The following is a 20,584-nucleotide window of genomic DNA, read 5'->3' as shown; positions in this document are numbered from 1 at the left end:
ATAGCGAAGAAAATAAGGTTAAATTAAGTGTTTGACGGAACAAAATTTTCCAGAAATTAAGTGTTTGATGGAAAGAAATTGGCAGGACTGATGCTGATACTTTGAACAATTTCATCAAACAAAATGTTTTTTTAGTTTTTATCTTTTTAGCGCTTAGCAAAGAAAATAAGGTTAAATTAAGTGTTTGACGGAACAACATTTTCCATAAATTAAATGTTTGAAGAAAAGAAATTGGCAGGACTGATGTTGATACTTTGAACAATTTCATCAAACAAAATGTTTTTTTAGTTTTTATCTTTTTAGCTCACCCCAGAAAAGAAGCAAAGCACTATTTGTTCTCCCTACTCGATTTTTGGTAAACATATCTCACAAATTATTATAAACCTGTACAAAATTTACCACATGGCCATATTACCGTAGTATTCCATTATCACTCCTTGAGAACCCCAAATACGAACAAGGATTCTTGTCCTAAAACTTTATTACTCTTCCTTTTTCAGATTCTAGTTCTAGTGATTGAATCCAAGATGATCATTTTCTTAACAATTTTTTTTTCGAAAAAGGGAGAAAAAGGAACAAATAACTGAAAACCCAATTCATCATTAAAAAAAATTTCAGAAACAGAAAAAGAGAGGAAAGAAGTGAACATTGAAATGAGATTGAACAAAATGTCTTTATCCTTCGATTGTTTTTAGCACTTGTATGACGATTTTGGGATACAAAGGATGAATCCACACACATAGATGCAAACATGGTGCAGCAGCAGCAGTTTGATCAAAAGATGAATCCACACACAGCCTTGTTACACAGCAGAGGCCTCCTCTAGGCAAGATTTAGATTTATTTTCTTTTTAAGGACTCATAATTTCATAGTAATTACAGTCACTAAATTAAGACGTCTGCATTCTGCAAAGTCTTCATCTTCTTGAGCTCTTGATGGTCGGCAGTAGAATAGCTCCATTCTGGAATTTAGTGTTGTCAAGTTGGGCCTTAGAGCGCTGGCTATAGACAATCAGCCTCTGTGCCATCTTGGGTTGCAATTAGCAGAGTTTGGTCCTGTTACTTTTTAGGGATAGTTTAGTAGCATCTTCTAAGAAAATTGACATGTAATTGCAAAAAAGAAACCAACCATGATCTTAATTGGGGTAGAAACTAGAAATCCATGTCGTCGTAATTTGTAACTTGCGTGGCCAGTTGTTTGCTCCATGAAATTTGATCTGAATTTCAATTAGTCTTTATTTTTTTACATAATTGTTTTATGATTAAGTCCTGCATCTAAACTGAGTCTGCAATTTGGAAATATAAGAATAAATTTTGCTAATCAATAGGATAGTCTGCAATTTACTTATCAGTCTGTAGAATAGTACGCGAAGACAAAGTGCTACTCAAAGCCAGTTTACTAACCAGTTAACCACTCAATTGGCCTAAAAAACTCTGGGTGCTGTGACTGCTGTCCATTTAAGTGCAAGGCTCACTCAACTTATGGAACTGAAAAATGAGTCAGGATTTGGAGGGGCTGGTATTTCTACTGTCCCTTCCAGCATCAGTACCACCTTCTTCATCGATGGGCGCAATGATGGCTCATATTGGATGCACCAAAGTCCTATCTTGATCATCCTCCCAAGTTTAGTCTTGTCCACTTCTTCATCCTGCACTAGCTTATGCAGTTCGTCAGCCTCCAAACAATGGTACACCCAGTTCTCAAGAACTACTTGATCCTCAGGAATGTCCATATTCACACTTCTTCTACAACATATGATCTCCAACAACACAACCCCAAAGCTATATACATCTGCTTTCACTGTTATCGGCATGTTTCTATGCCACTCCGGTGCAACATACCCCCTGGTTCCTCTGAACCTAGTATGTGTCCTGGTTTGCTCAGATTTGAGCAGCTTGGCCAATCCAAAATCCGCAAGTTTTGCGCATTTTTGCTGACTCATTAGTATATTTTCGGGTTTGATGTCACAGTGGATGATCTGTGTCTCACACTCTTCATGTAGATAAAGTATGCCTTGAGCTACATTGAGAACTATACCCGTTCTTTCCTCCCAAGCTGGCCTTCCATCAGATCTGAAAAGGAAATCTGCAAGTGAGCCATTGGTCATGTACTCATAAACTAAAAGCCTGTTTGATCCATCATGACAGTAGCCAAGCAATTTAACCAGATTTTTGTGATGGGTCCTCCCAATTACGTTCATCTCATTTTGAAATTCTCGCTCTCCTTCACCCACCACTTTCTCTAGTTTCTTGATCGCCACTACTCTCCCGCCATTTGATATGACCCCTTTATAAACTGTCCCAAAAGCTCCTTTGCCCACTTCATCAGTGAAACCTTTGGTTGCCTTTTCAAGCTCAACATATGTATACGATCGCAGAGTGACATCTTCAACGAACCCACCATTCGCTGAATACAGAACCTTTTTGTACCCCAAAACACGATATCTGTAAATAACAACACCAGTAATTGCTAGAATAATAAGTGCAAAAGTTAACATTGCAACACTGCTAATAAAGATGTCTGTTTGAAGTTGTTTGTTTCTTCCCTTGCTCACAGTTTTTGTCCCTGAACTCTCAATGCCAATTTTGACTAGGGTTGAAGCAGTTCCATCAGTTCTTCCATATCTTAGCGGAAACCTCTGTTTTCTGCACGTCTTGTCCTTATATACTGCACCTTCACAGTTACAGTCTCTCAAGCAATCCTCTTTACAAGCAGTCTCATTCAATGTGAGAACAGAATATGGGTTGTCTTCCCATTCAAGGCCATCAAGATCAGTAATGGAATATCTAGTTTCATTCTTGTTCGCGCAATCAACTGTACTGAAGTTCCTCCTGCAACCTAAATACTTTTGGCCTTGATCAATGAAAACAAAACCAGGAAGACATAAACAAGGGGGATCCTCAGCTATGAGAACACAATATGCATTTAAGCCACAGAGGCCCAGAGGAGCACACTTATCAGAAGGTGATGAATACTCAATTGACCATGGATCATTCGGAGTCGAACTATGAGAATACAACCGAAGTATTCCATCAAAGTCAATCGTTAGACGGTATACACGGTTGTCAGACAGCTGTATCTGATTAGTGATATTCTTTATATAGAAACCAGTGGAATTGAGAAGATATAGCTGTCCATTGTGATCAAGGTTCAGAGACACATTGTCTCCAGCTGTAGATGTCTCAGCATTCCAGTAAGCATACTGAGCTGTTACCAAAATTAGATTCGCTGGGTACTGCACCAGGTTCCCATCACGCTGCATGAAAAGTTGAAACCTTCCCGTCGCGTGATTCGTGGCAGAGATGCTAGAGACAAGATTCTTCCCAGCCAACAGACGCTGACCAGATAAGATGGTATCCGTGGGAGCATCAAAACTCTGCCAAATGATCTTTGCATTTGAGTTGTAGAGGACAAAGTTACCAGAATCAAGCATGGAAGCCCATGCAACAGGCTCAGTAATATTTGAAATAGGTGGTGATAAGCCTTGCTTATCTTGTAAGATGACCTTAATTCCTTCTTCATTCAAAAGCAATTGAACTTCATTGGAGCGTGGCAGCTTAACATCCCGGTTTGCTGTCCATATGATTGTTCGTGGTTGGATTTTCTCAAACCATATGCCTATGGCCAAGTCATTGCCTTCTCTGTAGAAGCCGAAGGCAAACTGGCCCGAATTCGATAACCATTGTGAGTTATTGGGATAGAGAGAGGAGCCTAAGCTAATGTTGGAAGTTCGTGGTTGAGCGGCTGCAAAAATAGAGAATATAGTAAATGGAAGAAGAAATAGAAAAGTTGCAGACATTGGTTGAAGTTTTTTCTTGTTCTTTGGAGAGGCTTATTTTTCTCATATAATTTTAATCTGCAAGATAGCACAGTATGTATCTTGTATTTATCAACTTCAAGGCCTCAATCAAAGGAAGTGAGAAACATTTCCATTCCACCAAGTCAAAATTCCAAGTCTTTTAACTTAAAGTCTCCAAAGAGAGTGGAGACCAGAAATTGGTTCCTGTTTCCCAAGAAGAAAAATGTCTTTGGTGATGGTTGACTCTGGACCGTGAGATTCAACTTCAACTTCAATTTGTTTTAGTTTTCTAAGTAAGACGAAAATAAGGTCAAACTTGTTGAACAAAGGGTGCCGTGCAGTTGATTTCTGTTGAACAATTCAAAACCTGGAATGGTCGTATTTTGTTTACCATGATTGCTGGTGTTTGAAATTTGGGTCCTGCTACGTGTACCTAATTCTTCCACCATTGAAACAACATTTTCCAGAAATCAAGTGTGTGACGGAAAGAAATTGAAATTTCATCCTAACAAAATATTTTTATCTTTTTAGCTCACCCCAGGAAAGAAGCAAACCACTATTTGTTCACCCTATTCGATTTTTGGTAAATATATCTCACCTGTACAAAATTTACAACATTGCCATACTACCGTAGTATTCCATAATTACTCCTTGAGAACCCGAAATACGAACAAGGATTCTTGTCCTAAATCTTTATTAGTCTTCTTTTTTCAGATTCTTGTTCTAGTGATTGAATCCAATATGAACATTTCCTCAACAACAAAAAGTTTTGAATTTTTTTAAAAAAGGAACGAATAACTGAAAACCCAATTCATCATGAAAAAACTTTCTGAAACAGAAAAAGAAAGGAAAGAAGTGGACATTGATATGAGATTAACAAAATGTCTTTATCCTTCGATTGTTTTTAGCACTTGTAAGTTTCTGTTAAATCATTTGCCACTTGCCAACTTTGCTCCTTTACAACTAGATGGAAGCCATCTAAATCAACTCATTGCACATTCACAATCCCCCCAAAAAATAGCAATCATAGAACACGATCTCGTTTTCCCAACATCAATGACAGAAAAAGCAGATGAAAGATTAAAACAAAAGAACAAAAAGAATTTCCCTTTTCTTGTATTAATTTTCCCATCAAATCCACAATCCGAAAAAATGATCCAAATCATCAAGTAAAGTTCCCAATACAATACAATCAACAACATTTTCAACAAGGCATGATATGTAAAGTTTTGGTGTCGTAGCTCAACCCCAACCCCAACCCAACACTCAAAACTTTAATCAAATCCCCGCACATCCTCCTCACAAAATTCCCCTCCCCATATCCACTCTGCATCACCAACAACACCTTTGCCGCCCCATTGCTCCTCATCACACTCTCCCTAGCCCTCTTATCCCCCAACATGCAACACACACTCCACAACACCGCCAAGCCGTCCTCTGTCGCCGACCGCGACACCTTCATCAGCCTCTCTGCCACCGCGGCTGCGCATTTCTCCTCCTCGCTTATCGCGGACCGGCCCTCCGCACACGTGGCAATCGTGGACAAAAGCTTTAAACACTTTTCCGCTAGCCAGATGGTAGTGTCGGGGTTTAAGAGCGTTGTTGTGATGACTCGGACGAGTCCGAACCGGACGAGTTCCGCTTTAACTGTACGAGTCACTGACACGGATGCTAAGCATGAGAAAACGACGCCGTGTAGGTTCTGATCGGTTTCTGAGCTCAATAGATCGTTTAGTACGGACAATAAGCCTTCTTTCTCTGCGATTAATCGTTTCGACTCGGCCTCGAGCGCGATCGAATCCAGAACCCTGGCGGATTCGATCTTCGAGCTCAGGCTGCCTTTCTGCAACAGCAATCGAATCGAAGAGAGGCAATTTCGGTTGCTTTTCGTAAGCAATTGGCGCAATTGTTCTTTGACTCCATTTTGAGGCAAAATCAAATCCAAAACCCTAATTACCGATTCGAGAACCTCGATTTCGACGCCTTCTCTGTTCAGAACCCCAACAATGGCGGGAACGAAACCGTTGAAATTCGCCAAAAACTTCCTGTTCTCGTCGCCGGCTTTCGCGAAATCGACCATCTTCGACAACGAGTGGAGAAGACTCTGGTTGAATTTCTCGTTCTCCGTTTCGAGATACTGGACGAGGGAGGTGAGCTGTTGGGATGAGAGAGAAGGAGGTGAGGCAGGCGAGGCGGGGCCGTGGGATTGGGCCCAGAGGTTGATCAGACGGCGGAGAGTGAGGTTGGGGACGAAGTCCTTGGACTGGAGGATTTGCATGGTGGCGGGACAGGTGTCGTGGCCGGATTCGAGCCAGTGCTGGATGCTGGTGCGCTCGTATGTGACGCCGGTGCTGAGGCTTACGGGAGACCTCATCACGTCCATTGAGATTGGGCACCGGAAGAGGTTCGGCACGGTTATGTACAGTTCGTCCCTCACCATTTTCTGAAGTTCGCTGGTTGGTCTTTGCTGCTCAGAGCTCAGAGAGTCACAGAGAGCTTTGAGTTTTGGAAGAAAGCACAGCTTGGGAGGTGTTTTTGAAGACGAAGGTGACGTTGTCGTTTTGACTTGGTGTGTGCCAGTGGTCGTTGGTCAAATGTGGGCCTGTTGCTTAGTTAAGGCCTTACTGTTGGTTGGGTTTGTTTGCGCGTAAAATACCTTGCATGGGAAAATAGAGTTAATGGGCAGTGAAATTCCAATAATGACCATGACGTTTTTCCATTTTTAAAATGAACTTCTCCATATAATTATTTTTAGCGATTTTAATTGATTATGGAGAGAAGCACCTCATGTGTGTTTCGTCATAAAATCACTTTCAGAATTACTTCCAAATATTATAACACAATATTTATCCGAGTAAAATTGTCTTTATAATCATAGTAAAAATGGAGCCAAACCCTAATTTTTATAATAGTTATAAAGGGTTTTAGTTTATTTCTTTCACAATGGATTACTTGCTTATTTCTTTGTATGCATATCCAAAAGTACTTGAGGACAACAAAGGAAATTTCTTTAATAAAATCCATATTCTAATTTATTAAGAAAATTATATGAGTGAACAAAAATAATAGGATTATATTATACAAATTTATAAATAAACCCAATCCTAGACATGTATTTATAAAAAAACCCAAACACTATTTAAACATAGAGACACACCCAAAATCAACAATCGTATATTTTTTGGGTGTGTTTATAAATGGGTTTTGGGTGTGTTTATAAAGTGTTTTGGGTATTGAGTTTTTTTATAATTTCAGCCCCCATTTTGAGTGTTTTAGTGAAACCTCCATTATATTATTCTAATCAATAGGGGAGGTGTGATTCAACTTTTGGAGATCCTCCGTCAACTTTAAGAAGATGAGTATCACTAAATTCAAACTGAGTTTGTAACAGAATTATCAGCTAAAGATTTTTTATTTATTATTATTATAACTTCTCTATTTGAAAATTATTATCAACTTTTTTTTTGGGTCAGAAAAGATCTGGGTTAACTAAATATGAAAACATAAGATGCTAGTTTCATTTGGGTAACATTTTCCAGGTGACATGAAAAAAGGTTTTAAAAGAAGAAAAAATGGAGGTGGAAATATCTATGAATGTAATTGCGTGATTAGTTTTACATTTTAAACGTGTTTTTAGTCAAAGACCCAAAAGACAAGCAAGCAGTGGCTCTTTTGTGTATAGTGTGGGGTCCAGTCCGTCGACGTGTGAACACGCGGGATGTACAAAAAGACTGAAGACGTACGTCGGATGGAGCTTTGAATTTTCTTCCCCGCCTCCGCCTAATATGAATATTTATTGAGTGCTCTCTGGGTCTCCTCTTCTGACTTCTGAGGCGATAAGACCAAAGACTATGCCTCTCTCTTTTTCTTTTTTTTTTTTTTTTTTTTAAAAGTCTAGATTATATTATTAATTGGGTTCAAAAATTCAAATTGACAAATTAGTCTAAAGGCAGAAGAGGAAGGCTACACGACATTCACATACAGCCACTTGCACATCAAGACTATAGTCAATATCATATTGATATTGTTTAAGTATGATGAATAATAATAATAATAATTCAAATAAGTTGAATCCGATGTTGACTTTATTTCTTAGTAGAGGGGCCTTTCCATGAGCAATGTGTTTGTCACATTGTACAAATTGAAATGGTGGGAACAGACAATTTTGACTGAGAGTAGGGGTATGATAGAATTCTATATGGGTCGGCATTTGAATCTGTAAATTTGCTGAATTGAATCAAATCAAGTAGATGGAAGAAGAAAAAAAGTTTTCACTTGGACTAATTTGGTTCTCGATTTTGTCATTTGACAATCACTAATCTTCGTTAATGGGGTTTAGTCTAGTGAAAAGGACTTTGACTTGCAGACCAGTGATCTCATTCCCCTTGTAGTTTAGACTATTACTTGTGTTTTAAAAAAAACGATAACCTATGTTCTTTGGTATTTGATATCTGTTGTGACAAGACAATTCATATCAATCTATGTGTGATGTTTAATGAGGATGAACTAAAAGACTAAAAGAACAAATATATAATTTAGTGGTACTAAACGAACCCTAAAATTAACTGAGTACACTCTAATATTTAAATCAAAATGTAAAATTAACTAAGTACACCCTATTTAACTACCAAAAATACCCATGATACACCCTAATACACTCTATCTCGCCAAAAAAAACAAAAACCAACAACATTCATCGATCTCCCTATGATCCCCGTTTCTCCATACTTTGATTCTCAAAAATTTTAATTGTAAAATCTGGACAATATTGTTCTTTTTTATATCTCCTAAATCTAACTAATGATACAAAAACGTTCAACATAATTCTTTGATTTCATTCCTCTTGATGCTAAATCAAATAATAAGTAATACTAAGTAAGGGAATCACTCTTATTAAAATACTCAATTTTGCAGCTTCGGGGTTTTAAATTTTTTTTCCAAAGAAACATAGTATTTCATGCCATCTGATTTTTTTATTATTAATGAATCCAACATCTAAAACCAAAAAACAACTCTGATTGCCTTCTCAGCCAGGGGTTGACAAGGTTAGCCTACTTGCAGTCTCTGTCTTTTTTTCAATGAAATCTTTGATTCATGACCACACACACACACACACAAACCCACTGATTGCCTTGCTTGCTGATATATGCCCCAATATGATTCTTGTGGCTACTTTTGAGGAGGGAAATTGGAGAAAACAAAGTTTTTACAAGGAGCTTCAAATATTTTAGGGAATTTTCTGAATTGAAAGATGAGAAAAATGAAAAAATTATAAGTTCGGAGAAGAAGAGTGATTGGAAGGAGAAGAGAGGTTCTGCTGGGCTTGGTTTTGAGAGATAAAAGAGTTCGGCTGTCCAAATGCTAAGATGGAGAAGAAGAGAAGTGTAGGGAAAAATATGCGGTGTCATGTTTTAGATGGTTTTTAAAGAGTGCTGCTAAACGAATCTTAAAATTAACTGAGTACACTCTAAAAATATATAGTGTTATGTTTCACAATTCAATATATCTTTTTAGTCATTTTATATTAGGGTAAATTAGTAATTCAATCAATACTTTGATAGTATGGTGTACTTAGTTAATTTTAGAGTTCATTTAGCAACACTCATAATTTATAATTGTTGAAATTAACTTTATAGTAGTAGGTGAGACTGATGGAAGGGACCTAGCTACTTAACTCTTGTTAATTAGAATTAATACAACTTAATAAGTTAGCCAGGAAGAAGACTGATGAACCTACCATTTTCATTTCATGAATTAATGTCAAACTCCATGTTTGCTCGTAACTCTATTTACTAGCAATTATATATTTCTTCTGTGCTGTTTTAAGCTCAACTTCTCCGCAACATAATTGTCAATAATTTATGCTTTTATTTACTTATTCATGACTACTGCTACTAACCCCTTTTAAAAAATATATATAATTACAACCAATCGATTTGATTAATTTACTAATTAATCAGGTAATCCGGCTAAATAATACGACGTCGAGTTTTATCTCAAAAAACCCTAATAATAATATGCATCTTATAATGTCTTGTCTCCTATCCGATGTGAGGCTAATCTCATTCCCCAACACGTAAATTACTACTTAATCAGTCAATTTGTCCAAATAAAATAAGCTTTGTCCCAGGCACCCACATATTACTATGTATGTATGATCTTGCTTGCCCAAGAACTGTTGAATTAGTATATAATGCCTAGAGGGGAAAAAACCTAAAAAAAAATAAATGGTTGGGAAAATTGAGTGAATTGGATTTTCATCAAGGAGGGTGTGCGTTTTTAATTGATCATGGCTTGTGTAGATCAATCAATTAATTTTCAAAGATAATTGTCTTGAATGGTGAAGTGACTGATCACTTCAGCACAAAGAAAGAACCAAGGCGCTGCTCTATGGAGAAATTATTCACTTAATTAGAGCCATGAGGTTTGGGCTGCAAAGTCCCACATATTTTTTGTGGAAGATCTTATCTTAATTTCTGAGGCCCCCACCTAGCAGGCCCAAGATATTGTGCAAATTTAACTATCTGATCAGAGAAGCGAGTCAAGTTAGGATCCTTCTCCATCCACATCAAATATTTCGGATTAGATTGGATTGGAATTGAGTTAAAACATGACTTCCATCTATTTAAGTGGGACTTATAAGACACAATATATTGGACTTTTGTTCAATTTAAGAAGTTTAGTCTCAATATTTAGAAGTTCAGTAAACAACAGTCAAAACATTAGTTCAATTTAATTTAAATAGTTTAGTATATTGAGTCACCAAACAACACCAAAACATTAAGTCAATTTAATTGAAATAATTTAGTCCAAACTGAACCACCAAATGAGACTAGGCCATGACTCAAGAGCAACCTACTATTAAGAGCATTTCCACCTATTATCATGGCAACTATTATTCACATGAGATATGAGGAAAGGAATTTGTATAGAGTTTTGGTATGGAAAGTGAAGAATATGGCTAGATATTTATTTTAAAAAATTATGAAATTGTTGGTATTTTTTTGGGGTTCTTAGATTTAGGTCCTAAAATGATTAGCTGGTATTGGATTTAGTCCATGCGTTTTTAGTTTTAGATGTAAGTCCTTTGACTTTATTTACTTTTTTTGTTGTGTCGATTTTACCCTTTGAAATAAATAAGAAAAACATATTGAAAATCTAAATTTAATGCATAATTTCCTTGTAATTGAATTTTGAATTCTTTCCTTGATAATATTTACCTAATATATACCATTTAATCAATAAAAGTAAGACCTACATATTATACCTACGTGATGGACAATAGGACAATATATCTATACCATGGGATAATATATCTACATCATAGGCTGAACAAACCACAAAACATCTTTACCTATAAGTAAGGTGGAAAAATAAACAAGCAGAATATTAAATTACCTATAACTTAGGTTCATAAAAACATAAGTCGGACAGTATATGCTACCTATATCTCTGGTACATAAAAAAGATAAGTAGTAAAGCGTATGTTACCTATAACTTTGAATCATAAACAAAAAAGGCAAAAAAGTGTGGTACCTATATCTCATATATGTAAAAACACAAGTCAATTAATAACTTTTTTTTTTTTGTTAAAGGAATATTTTACCTATAATTTAGATATATATATATATATATATATAATATGAAGAAAAATATTTAAAAAATGTATTACCTATATCTCAGGTGTACTATACTTAAAAGAACAACTATAAAGAACAAAATGACTAAACCTGATTCAAAGTTGAGCATATATTCAACATAAAATAATAATAATAATAATAATAATAATAGAAGAAGAATAAGAAGAATAAGAAGGAGAAAAAGTCGATACTATGACTGCATAGCAAATGGATATTAGACCATGCTTCAGCGGGTCATTTGTGCCTTGGGATGAACCCCAACTTTGAATCTCCATTATTTTCTCATCTATTTTAATGAGTGTTTGGCTTCCCTTGAGCACTAAACTCACTCCATTATTTATTTCTTATGTCAATGTACAACATTTAAATATTTTATTTTTTTTTTTTTAAAAAAGGGTCTTCCTAATTAGGTGCTTTACTTACCATAAATTTAGTAATTTATTATAAAACCACCATAAAAATTTGCTGCAGTTAATAACTTCATTATTTCTTACGTTTTATGTGCTAAAGGATAAATTGGATAAGGAAAGAAATATAATATTGGCTAATTATCTCATTAAGGTAAGTAATATAAGATAATGGGCAATATTGGAACAAAAAATTATTTTAAAAATATAAAAATCAAAAGATTACGTAATCCTATGTGGCACAAAAGTTCAAAGGACTTATATCAAAGTTACCAAATCCAAGAATTAAACCCAACTCCTGAATGAGAATTTGGATCTATATCAACTCTTTCTTTTTTTTCTTTTTTTTTTTCAATTTTTTGTTATTTAAATTGGTTTCTGATGTCACAATGACGTCAGCATTAGGTCAGCTTGTCTAGATAACAACAGTCCAAGCAAGTCTTACCTTTGAGCTTGCCTAGGTTATTGCGGTGCACAGCTCTTGTCTTGACAAGACTTGAGCTGGTAACATAAATGGGAGCTTGGGAGGCCTCTTGCTAGGACTGAGGCCTCCCGCTGAAAATGCTCTTACATTCGTATGGTTTGAAAAGCATCTTAACCAATCTCCCTTTTTTCCCTATATTCTATCCACATAATCCTAGAACATTTAGAATTTTTAAATTAGTCATCATATTTGTTTGTCAATCTCAAACATCCAGGACAAATGAGTGAAGATCATCTGATCAACCAATGCAATTCAATAATTGAACACGTTTTTTGTACCTTTGACTTTCTTTACATGAGACATATAAGAAACGGATGAGTAACTAATACAAGAAACCTTTATTTTCTTTCTTTTTGTTTTTTGTTTTATCAAAGTCAAAACCTAACCATGATATTTCTTTTACTTTCAATGTCATTGAAGAAGCTTCCTCGTTAAGAAACCCGAATACCTGCATGCAATCAAGTAAACTGAGACATTTTGATGATATTCGTTTTTAGTCCAAGCATAGGTAAAATTCAATCACATTTGTTCAACAAAAATATCATGACACTTGGAGTACATTTTAATTTTTTTTAATGTACAGTTGCAGCTCAGGACATGTTAGAATTTTTTTGTTCTTACAAAAAATTGATGTTCAAGCAAACCAATTAGTACAAGATTTTTTTCCTCCAAATGCCAAGGGTTTCAAAACCAAATTTTCGCCGTCAAATACAACTATTCATCTATATACGAGGTCTTAAATAGTTTTGTACCCTAATTCTATACTCTCAAACTTTGAGACCAGCCATCTCCATTTGCTTTGGGCCTCAAACTCGTGCGATCCACCATTTAAGACAGTTCAAAAAGAGGTCTATTATTTGGCTTGAACTGTTGTGAAACCCAAATGATTGCGTATGTGGTGAGGGATGATATTCGAGCTGAAATCTTAAATTTGGGGTTTAAAACTCATGCATTGGAGATGGATTAAGGAGCTTGTGTATGGTTATCAAATATTTAACAAACACATCAAAACTCAAAGCACAAAAAGTACCAAAAGAGAACTATATCCATCTATGATGTACATCTAAACGAGGATGATTGATGACCCCCTTTCGTGTGATCTTCTTTTGAGGATGGATTCTCTACCCATAAATGGTGCAAATGAAGCTTCAAGTATGCCAAAGCAGCTAGCTAGACACACAACTCACTGCAATTCATAAGAGTACGTAGTAGGATCGTTTGGCACAATTAATCTTCTGTTCATTCTTTTTTTTTTCTGGCCGAGTCTCTGTTCATAAGTAATCAAAACCAAAATTCCATATATTTTTTTTATTAATTTTAATAACTCATTTAACTCTTTCCACTTGTTTAAGAACCAAAAATGTCACACGAGAAGGGGTCATTGTGATGATTGGTTAGATGATAGTGTATTATTACATCATAGTCTATAGATATAGTTTTCTTTTGGTCCTTTTATTTATTGTATTGGCCAGTGGCCTCTTTTTTGTTTCATTTACCAATTTGGAAAGGTGATGAAAAAAAATTGTAGATATGTAATAATTATAATTACTCTTTTTTTTAAGTACAAGTGATAATCTAAACTACAGTCTATATGGAAGGGGGATTTCTCACACTTACATAAACCTATGATATTGTGGTGATTTGAATCTAAGACCTCTAGTCTGCAAATCAACGTCATTTTTCACTAGATTTTACCACATTGCCTTGTAATTACTCAATTAACAACTTATGTTGTTTGAAACAAGTTTCTTGTTTTTTTCCCAAGGAAGTGGGCAAAGTGGTGCCATTTATAAGGTCATATTAAGGCAAATTTGTTTAAGGGATTTGCCTTTTTAAATAACGGCAGCAACCAGCATGCTGTTTATATCATAGATGCATGTTGGGTGGGGATTTACCCACTCAAAAAATGTTGTTAATGAGAAAATCCAATAATAAACACTAAGAATCGCACCAAAAGTTATTTAAATGCTGCTAAACTCATGCTGACAACTAATTGATTTAGTATAAGTGATAACAATATTTACGATGTGCAATTGTGAAGAATCACTCTTATGAAAAGTTTCATCCTTCATGACCATACTCCACTGAATCCATAAATAACTAAACTCCCATAAATTGTATTTAGGCTAAAAGTCACTTTTGATTTCTATAATTTGGCACTTCAATCACTTTTGGCCATGTACTTTCAATTCCCTCAATTTTGCCATTATAGTTTCGTATTTGTAGCAATTCAAGGACAAGTTGGTATTCTTGTCAATTTCTTTGACAGTGCAAGGGGCAATTTCGTCAACCCAAAATCCTTGAGCGTAAAGTGTGTCTGAAACTATCCCCATTTCATATTAGAGCTCGGAATTAGCCATTTAAGTTTAGAGTTCTTCAAAAATTAGAATTAGTGGTTGAATATTGGACATGTCGACAAGAACAACATAAAACAACCACTAATTCAAGCTTTATATTAGAATTATCTTATCTCACCATTTGGTTCCCCTCAATCAAAGCCTTGACCAAATTCATCAAATTTGATGAAATTGTGTCTTGCACTGTCAAAAAAATTAATAGGAATACTAACTTGTCTTTGAATTGCTACAAATACAAAACTATAACAGCAAAATTGACGAAATTAAAATTACAAGATTAAAAGTAATTGAAGTGTCAAACTATATAGGGATCAAAAATGACTTTTGATCTTGTATTTAATGCTTCCTATATGTATAAATAACTTATTATAAACTTGGAATTATATGTCGAGTGGGTAGAAGTACATAAAATGAGTTAGGTTTCTTTGAAAACGGGCACAGACATGATGACCATTGATTAATAGATACAATATGACGTAGGATTTTGGTTGTGTCATGCCTAGTTTCAACAAAAATGGTTATGATTGGACAGAACAACTTTCTTGATTACCATTAAGAAAAGGAAATATGTAGAAATGTTTCAATGTCACACAATACGGCAATGTTCACGATATTATACCTTAAAACATAAGCTCGTCGTTATTACATGTTAAAATTTGAGCCACACAAACAAATTTCAGAAAATAACAGATAAGGAATTCCCGCATAATGACAAGGTGTTATATGATAATTTTGGGATAAAAAAAAAAGACGAGAGAAATCTAATAAATTCTATTATAGGTTAATGAATTACTTATGGAGAACCACAATAATCTAATCTCAAATCTCCAGACAAGCTTTGGAGCATTATGAATCATCTGATGACTTGGAGAAGATAAAGAAGGTCCATTAATGTTCATGTTAATGGACATATTTCTTGTGTTTCATCATTTATGGATATTCATCATATTGTCCTGGTGTACATGGTACACACAGCCCTCTCTCCCTTTAATGAAAAATCATAGATTGAGATATCACATAAGATTCAGCTTTCCATCATTACATATCTCTCTCCAACATCTTATTCTTGTACATCAAGTGGGGCCACTTGATTCACCCCCTTTTCTTACTTGAGAACACAACATGAGGCCCCTGTCTAAGTTTGTCTAAAATCCCAAAAGTGATCCAGGTGAGCCCCTATGGCTGGCCAATTGGCTTTGTTTTGTAGCCCCGCAACATAAAATAACCAGCATTTACTTCACCATCCCCACCCTCCAAGGAGGGAGGGACACAAACTTGTGAACACTTCTTAGTCCTTACAGAAATAAATTACACACTAATAAATGTTTGACTCACATTTCATCAACAGTTGAAGATTTTTCATATGTATGAATGACTGACCATAACACGACTAGTGTGTGAACTAGAACAAGATAAAGAGACCATGTTTTTAGACTACATTAATATATCGTGTCTGCACCACTGAACGAAACACAGCTAAAAATAGAATTCAATTATGACATAAAGTATTATAACTAGTTGATAATTGATATAACATATGTCACATAATCTGACACATAAATGTAATCTGAATTCCAATAGCCCCTTTAGTATTGATTTTGGGAATGGAGCTTGTGACATCATGTGATGAAAAGGCCTATGCAGTCTCTAACATTATAGCAAAGCTAGATTGTGCAAGATACAACAGAAAGAAACTGTTTCAGACTTTGTGTTCCTTAGTCGGCCATTAATTGCGATAGAGGCCCACACATTCACCTACCCATCTAACACACTTCCATTTTTCACTCCCAAATTTCTCTCTCTTGTATTTTTTTTTATTTAAATTTTTTTCTACTTTTCCCAGCATACCCTTCTGCCCCTTTTGTTCCATCAACACCTTTGATGACTCAGAAACACACCCCCTAAAGACCCGTTCAATTGCTCTTAAGAAAGCCTTTTCTTGATAGGCTCTTCCTTGTTCAAAGACTATTACTACATGTTACCTTATTTAATTTTTCTCACTAGCCACATACATAATCAAAATCTAAATGCACATGACTCAGTCCCTGCATTTATTTCCTCGTGTTTCCACATTCCGTCATTGTTTTGTACCTCAATTTCATCTCACGTTCACAGGCTTCATTCACACCCCAAACATTGCATTTTCATTTATATATACAAACCTGATATCCGTTAATCGAAGATAGAGTTTCGAACTCAGAGGTAAATACTCTCAATAACTTCAGTTACAAACCGCTTACTTGTTTATATGTATATATATCTATTTAAGTATATATAATCTCTTTTTGTAGTTTGTGCCATCCATTATTAACCTTACTTCCTTTGAACTTTTCAGGGCTTGACAAAACCCCCTTTCTCTTTCTCGATTTTGCTCCATCTTGTATTCTATATAGGCTTTTTGAACTGCTTGGTGAAATGGGCAAAAGACATGATCATCAAATACTACTTGTAGTGGCGCTGCGGTTACTCCTGCTGCTCATCTTTCTGGTCGGCCATACTCAGAGCTCAAGAACATTGCAGAGTCAAGTTTTCAAGGTAATGAAGCCCAACTCTGATCACAATCCACATGAGGGTAACTTTTTTGCATTCTTACCAAAAGCTTCGCCAATCCCTCCATCTGGACCTTCCAAGGAGCACAATGGTGTTGGGTTACAAAGCTCATCACAGCTCTCACCTTGAAGACAATATATATATATATATATATATATATATAATCTTTCTACAGACAAAGGTAGATGTAGCTGCTCATATTTCTTCGTCAACTCACAGAACCAATATTGGTCATGGGCAATGTACATGGGGTTGATGGATATATATATCTCCATAATTTTTGTTATTTTTGTTTGTTGCAGCTTAATTTTATGAGAAGCTATTATAATAAGCATGGCAAGTTTCAATGTTTCTGGGTATGGATTTGTCTCCTTCTTGGAAGAGCAAGAGTAAATTTTCATCCAGCTGATGATGAACAGGAAGTTTTGTAAGGAAAAAAAGAACCAAAAAAATCGGCCAATAATTCAAATTTAACAAGTTTGAATTTGTGTCTTCTTCCATAAGTTTGATGCAGAAAAAGTAAAGATTATGGGGTTGTGTCTCAGTGATCATGAGCTTGCTAGCTTGGTACTGTACTTAAGATTGAGTGTGAGCAAACCCAAAATCTGTTGACAGGAATGATGATGGACGTCCTCTTCAAATTTATTAGGGCTACATGTCATGATCTCATTTTTTATGTCATTCATTTGATTTGTGAAAGGCACAATCATACCTATTTTATTTTTATTTTTAATGTGCTGATGGGAAGGTGTTGAGAAGGAGATGGGGAAGAAAACAAAATCAGAAGAATACACATTTCTTATTTTGCATTATTTGCTTCATTTTTTCAAACACGATTGGAGACTATCCACTTTAATTTGACTTTTGTTTTCCTTTTTCTGTAAGTTTTGTTCTAATTAATGCCTTCGATATAACCGCAAGAAGTAGATGCTAAAGTCTCTTATGAATCTGTAACCGAAACAAAGTCTTCTTATGCTCACCATCCATGAAGATATATTGTATGTGTGTGTGTATATATATATATATTTATTTATTTATTTAACAGAGTCCAACTGCGTTTTTGGAGGGAGGGTAAATTGACCAACTATCTCATAAAAGTTCGTTGCTAGCTAGAGTTGGTTAAGTCTTTTCACATCTTGCATTAAATTCAACAAACTGGTCATTCAGAGAGAGAGAGAAAGAGAGAGGAGAGAGAGCATGTGATAACTATGAATTTAAATAAATAAAAAACAATCCCGTAATTTGTAAGGAACTTATAACTCAAATAGTTAAAAGTATTTATCTATACATCCGATTTCTCTTATATCAAAAAATAGAACTGTGATTGTCAAAGAAAAGTCTTGAGGTCAAAGGTTGTGCACTTAGTATTAGAAATATTTGGATTTTGGTGAGGGAAATTCAAAGAGTTTGTTTGGTTAAAACTTAAAGAAATTGGGGGGGGTCCCTGCTGGCTTTTCCACTTTTCACTCACTGATGTTCTGTTAGCAGCTTCTGCGTAAGTTTCAGTGTCGGCAGGTTATCAAAATGATCACATATGGGAGGTAGGCTCACCTGCAATTGTTATAATTAAACATTACATATATCAAGTGCTGCCAGTCGTGCAATGCAGGGCCATTTGCATGTAATTCACTTGATTTTACTGTTTCAATTCATTATGCATGCATGCTTCAAAAACAAAAAACAAAAAAAGACCATGCAAGTGAAAAACAATGCATGTGATTCGTATTCTTTTGATCCCCGAATTTCATTTTTAAATTTCAAGTGGCCTCCTTTAATGGAACTGCTACAACTTTCCATTGGCCTCGAAGATCATCTACCGTGCCTGTTTTGGGAGAAGAGTAGGGCCATTTTTCATGCAAACATAGTACAATTTGGGTTCGCCAGAGGAGGAGGGACTACTTGATCCCGAAACACCAAGGGGAAGCTTACCTACACTAGCAGACCTAGAAATTTTTTAACGGAGGTGCAATTTTAGTCAGGATTTAAAAAAAAAAAATTAAGTGCGTTGTGCTGTAGCGCAGTGCAGCAACATATTGAATTCGTTTAGACTTTTCATCAAACATCTAGAGTGCACCTCCTGGGTTGAGCAAAGGTGCAATATGCAACACCTACAATGGCTTTTCCAGCAAGAGAATGTGTAGCTGCACCTCTTTGCGCCTTAATAGGTTCGTCACTGCTTACCTAGATTTATTATGATTAGATTTCTCAATGAGTGAAATGATTTGTGTCGTGTAACCCCTTATTTTTGTAGGTTTCCTTTATATTTAGAATTTTCCACTCAACTTAACGGGTCATGTTCGGATTGAGTTATACGGACCCGCAAAACAAGATCACTTTGCCAAGTCTACCGAGGAATAAAACTTAAATGTGTATGTAAGTACGTCTCTCCTCACGTGATGGGCATAAACCCATTGCTTGGAATCAAGGTCTTAAATATCGATAGTTTCGGAAATATCGGTGGTTCAAAAACAAGGAAATATCGATGGAAATATAGGGAAAATATCGATATCGATAAAAATTGGATAAAAACCACGGAAATTGTGATAAATACATGGAAATTTTTAATGAAACTTTAGAAGAAGTTTATTAAGTCAATCATCTATTATTTTGACACAAAAAATTGGAAGGAAATGCATTGCATAGTGGGTTTGAGTTATTTAAGTTGATTATATTGCGTGCTGGCAAACTCTATGACTTAGAAAATATGGAGTAATTAACGAAGAGAATTAAACACCCCATAGTAATTTATTTATCATTTTTTAGTACAATATTTTACACTTTATAAATTGCATGGTAAGATACATGTGTAACCTTATTTCACATTATTCATTGGACATGGTACACGTTCTTATATTTATTATTTATCAAAAATTGAAAAATAACTAAACCAACTTGACTTTTCATGAAAATTAGGCACTTTACCATATTTAAAAAATAATAGTGAAGATTGAAAATTAACTAAGAACATAAATAAATTTATCAAAGAAAGAATTAAGTAGTAAACAAAGAAAATAATTATAGAGATTTAAGTAATTAAGCAACAATTTGAAGGGGAATTTAGTAATGTAAGTACTTATAATGAATAATAAAATAATAAATAACATTAAATGGATTAAATAGAAAAGAAATAAATTATATTAAGTAATTAAGTAACTGATCAACAATATAAAACAATAAGTAATTATGTTAATTTCTATTTTGAGAAACAGCTCGCATGTATTATAAATACATATTCCATAGCTTATTATCACAAAGTGATGACTGGCGTGGTGGTTAAGTGGCTGCAAAAATTCAGAGTTGGGAGGGGTTCAAACCCTACTCTGTGCGCTGAGTTTGAGTTGTTTAAT

General features: G+C 35.2%; 1 protein-coding gene and 1 pseudogene across 2 annotated transcripts; both read right to left on the bottom strand.

Moving 5' to 3' along the window:
- Positions 1-1,299: 1,299 nt before the first annotated feature.
- Positions 1,300-3,902, bottom strand: LOC103336356 (G-type lectin S-receptor-like serine/threonine-protein kinase LECRK3). Its single transcript, XM_008239398.2, has one exon. It carries the CDS (start codon positions 3,797-3,799, stop codon positions 1,475-1,477), a length of 2,325 nt encoding a protein of 774 aa, XP_008237620.2. The 5' UTR covers positions 3,800-3,902; the 3' UTR covers positions 1,300-1,474.
- Positions 3,903-4,879: 977 nt separating this feature from the next.
- On the bottom strand, positions 4,880-6,324 carry LOC103336357 (U-box domain-containing protein 28 pseudogene; annotated as a pseudogene). Its single transcript, XR_016127719.1, has one exon. The product of XR_016127719.1 is annotated as a U-box domain-containing protein 28 pseudogene (transcript).
- Between the last annotated feature and the right edge of the window lie 14,260 nt (positions 6,325-20,584).

This window comes from Prunus mume, linkage group LG6 (assembly GCF_029339155.1).
Source record: "Prunus mume cultivar Tortuosa linkage group LG6, ASM2933915v1, whole genome shotgun sequence".
NCBI lineage: Eukaryota > Viridiplantae > Streptophyta > Magnoliopsida > Rosales > Rosaceae > Prunus > Prunus mume.
Note: the sequence above shows the minus strand (reverse complement) of the source record. Positions and strands in the feature narration are given on the sequence as shown.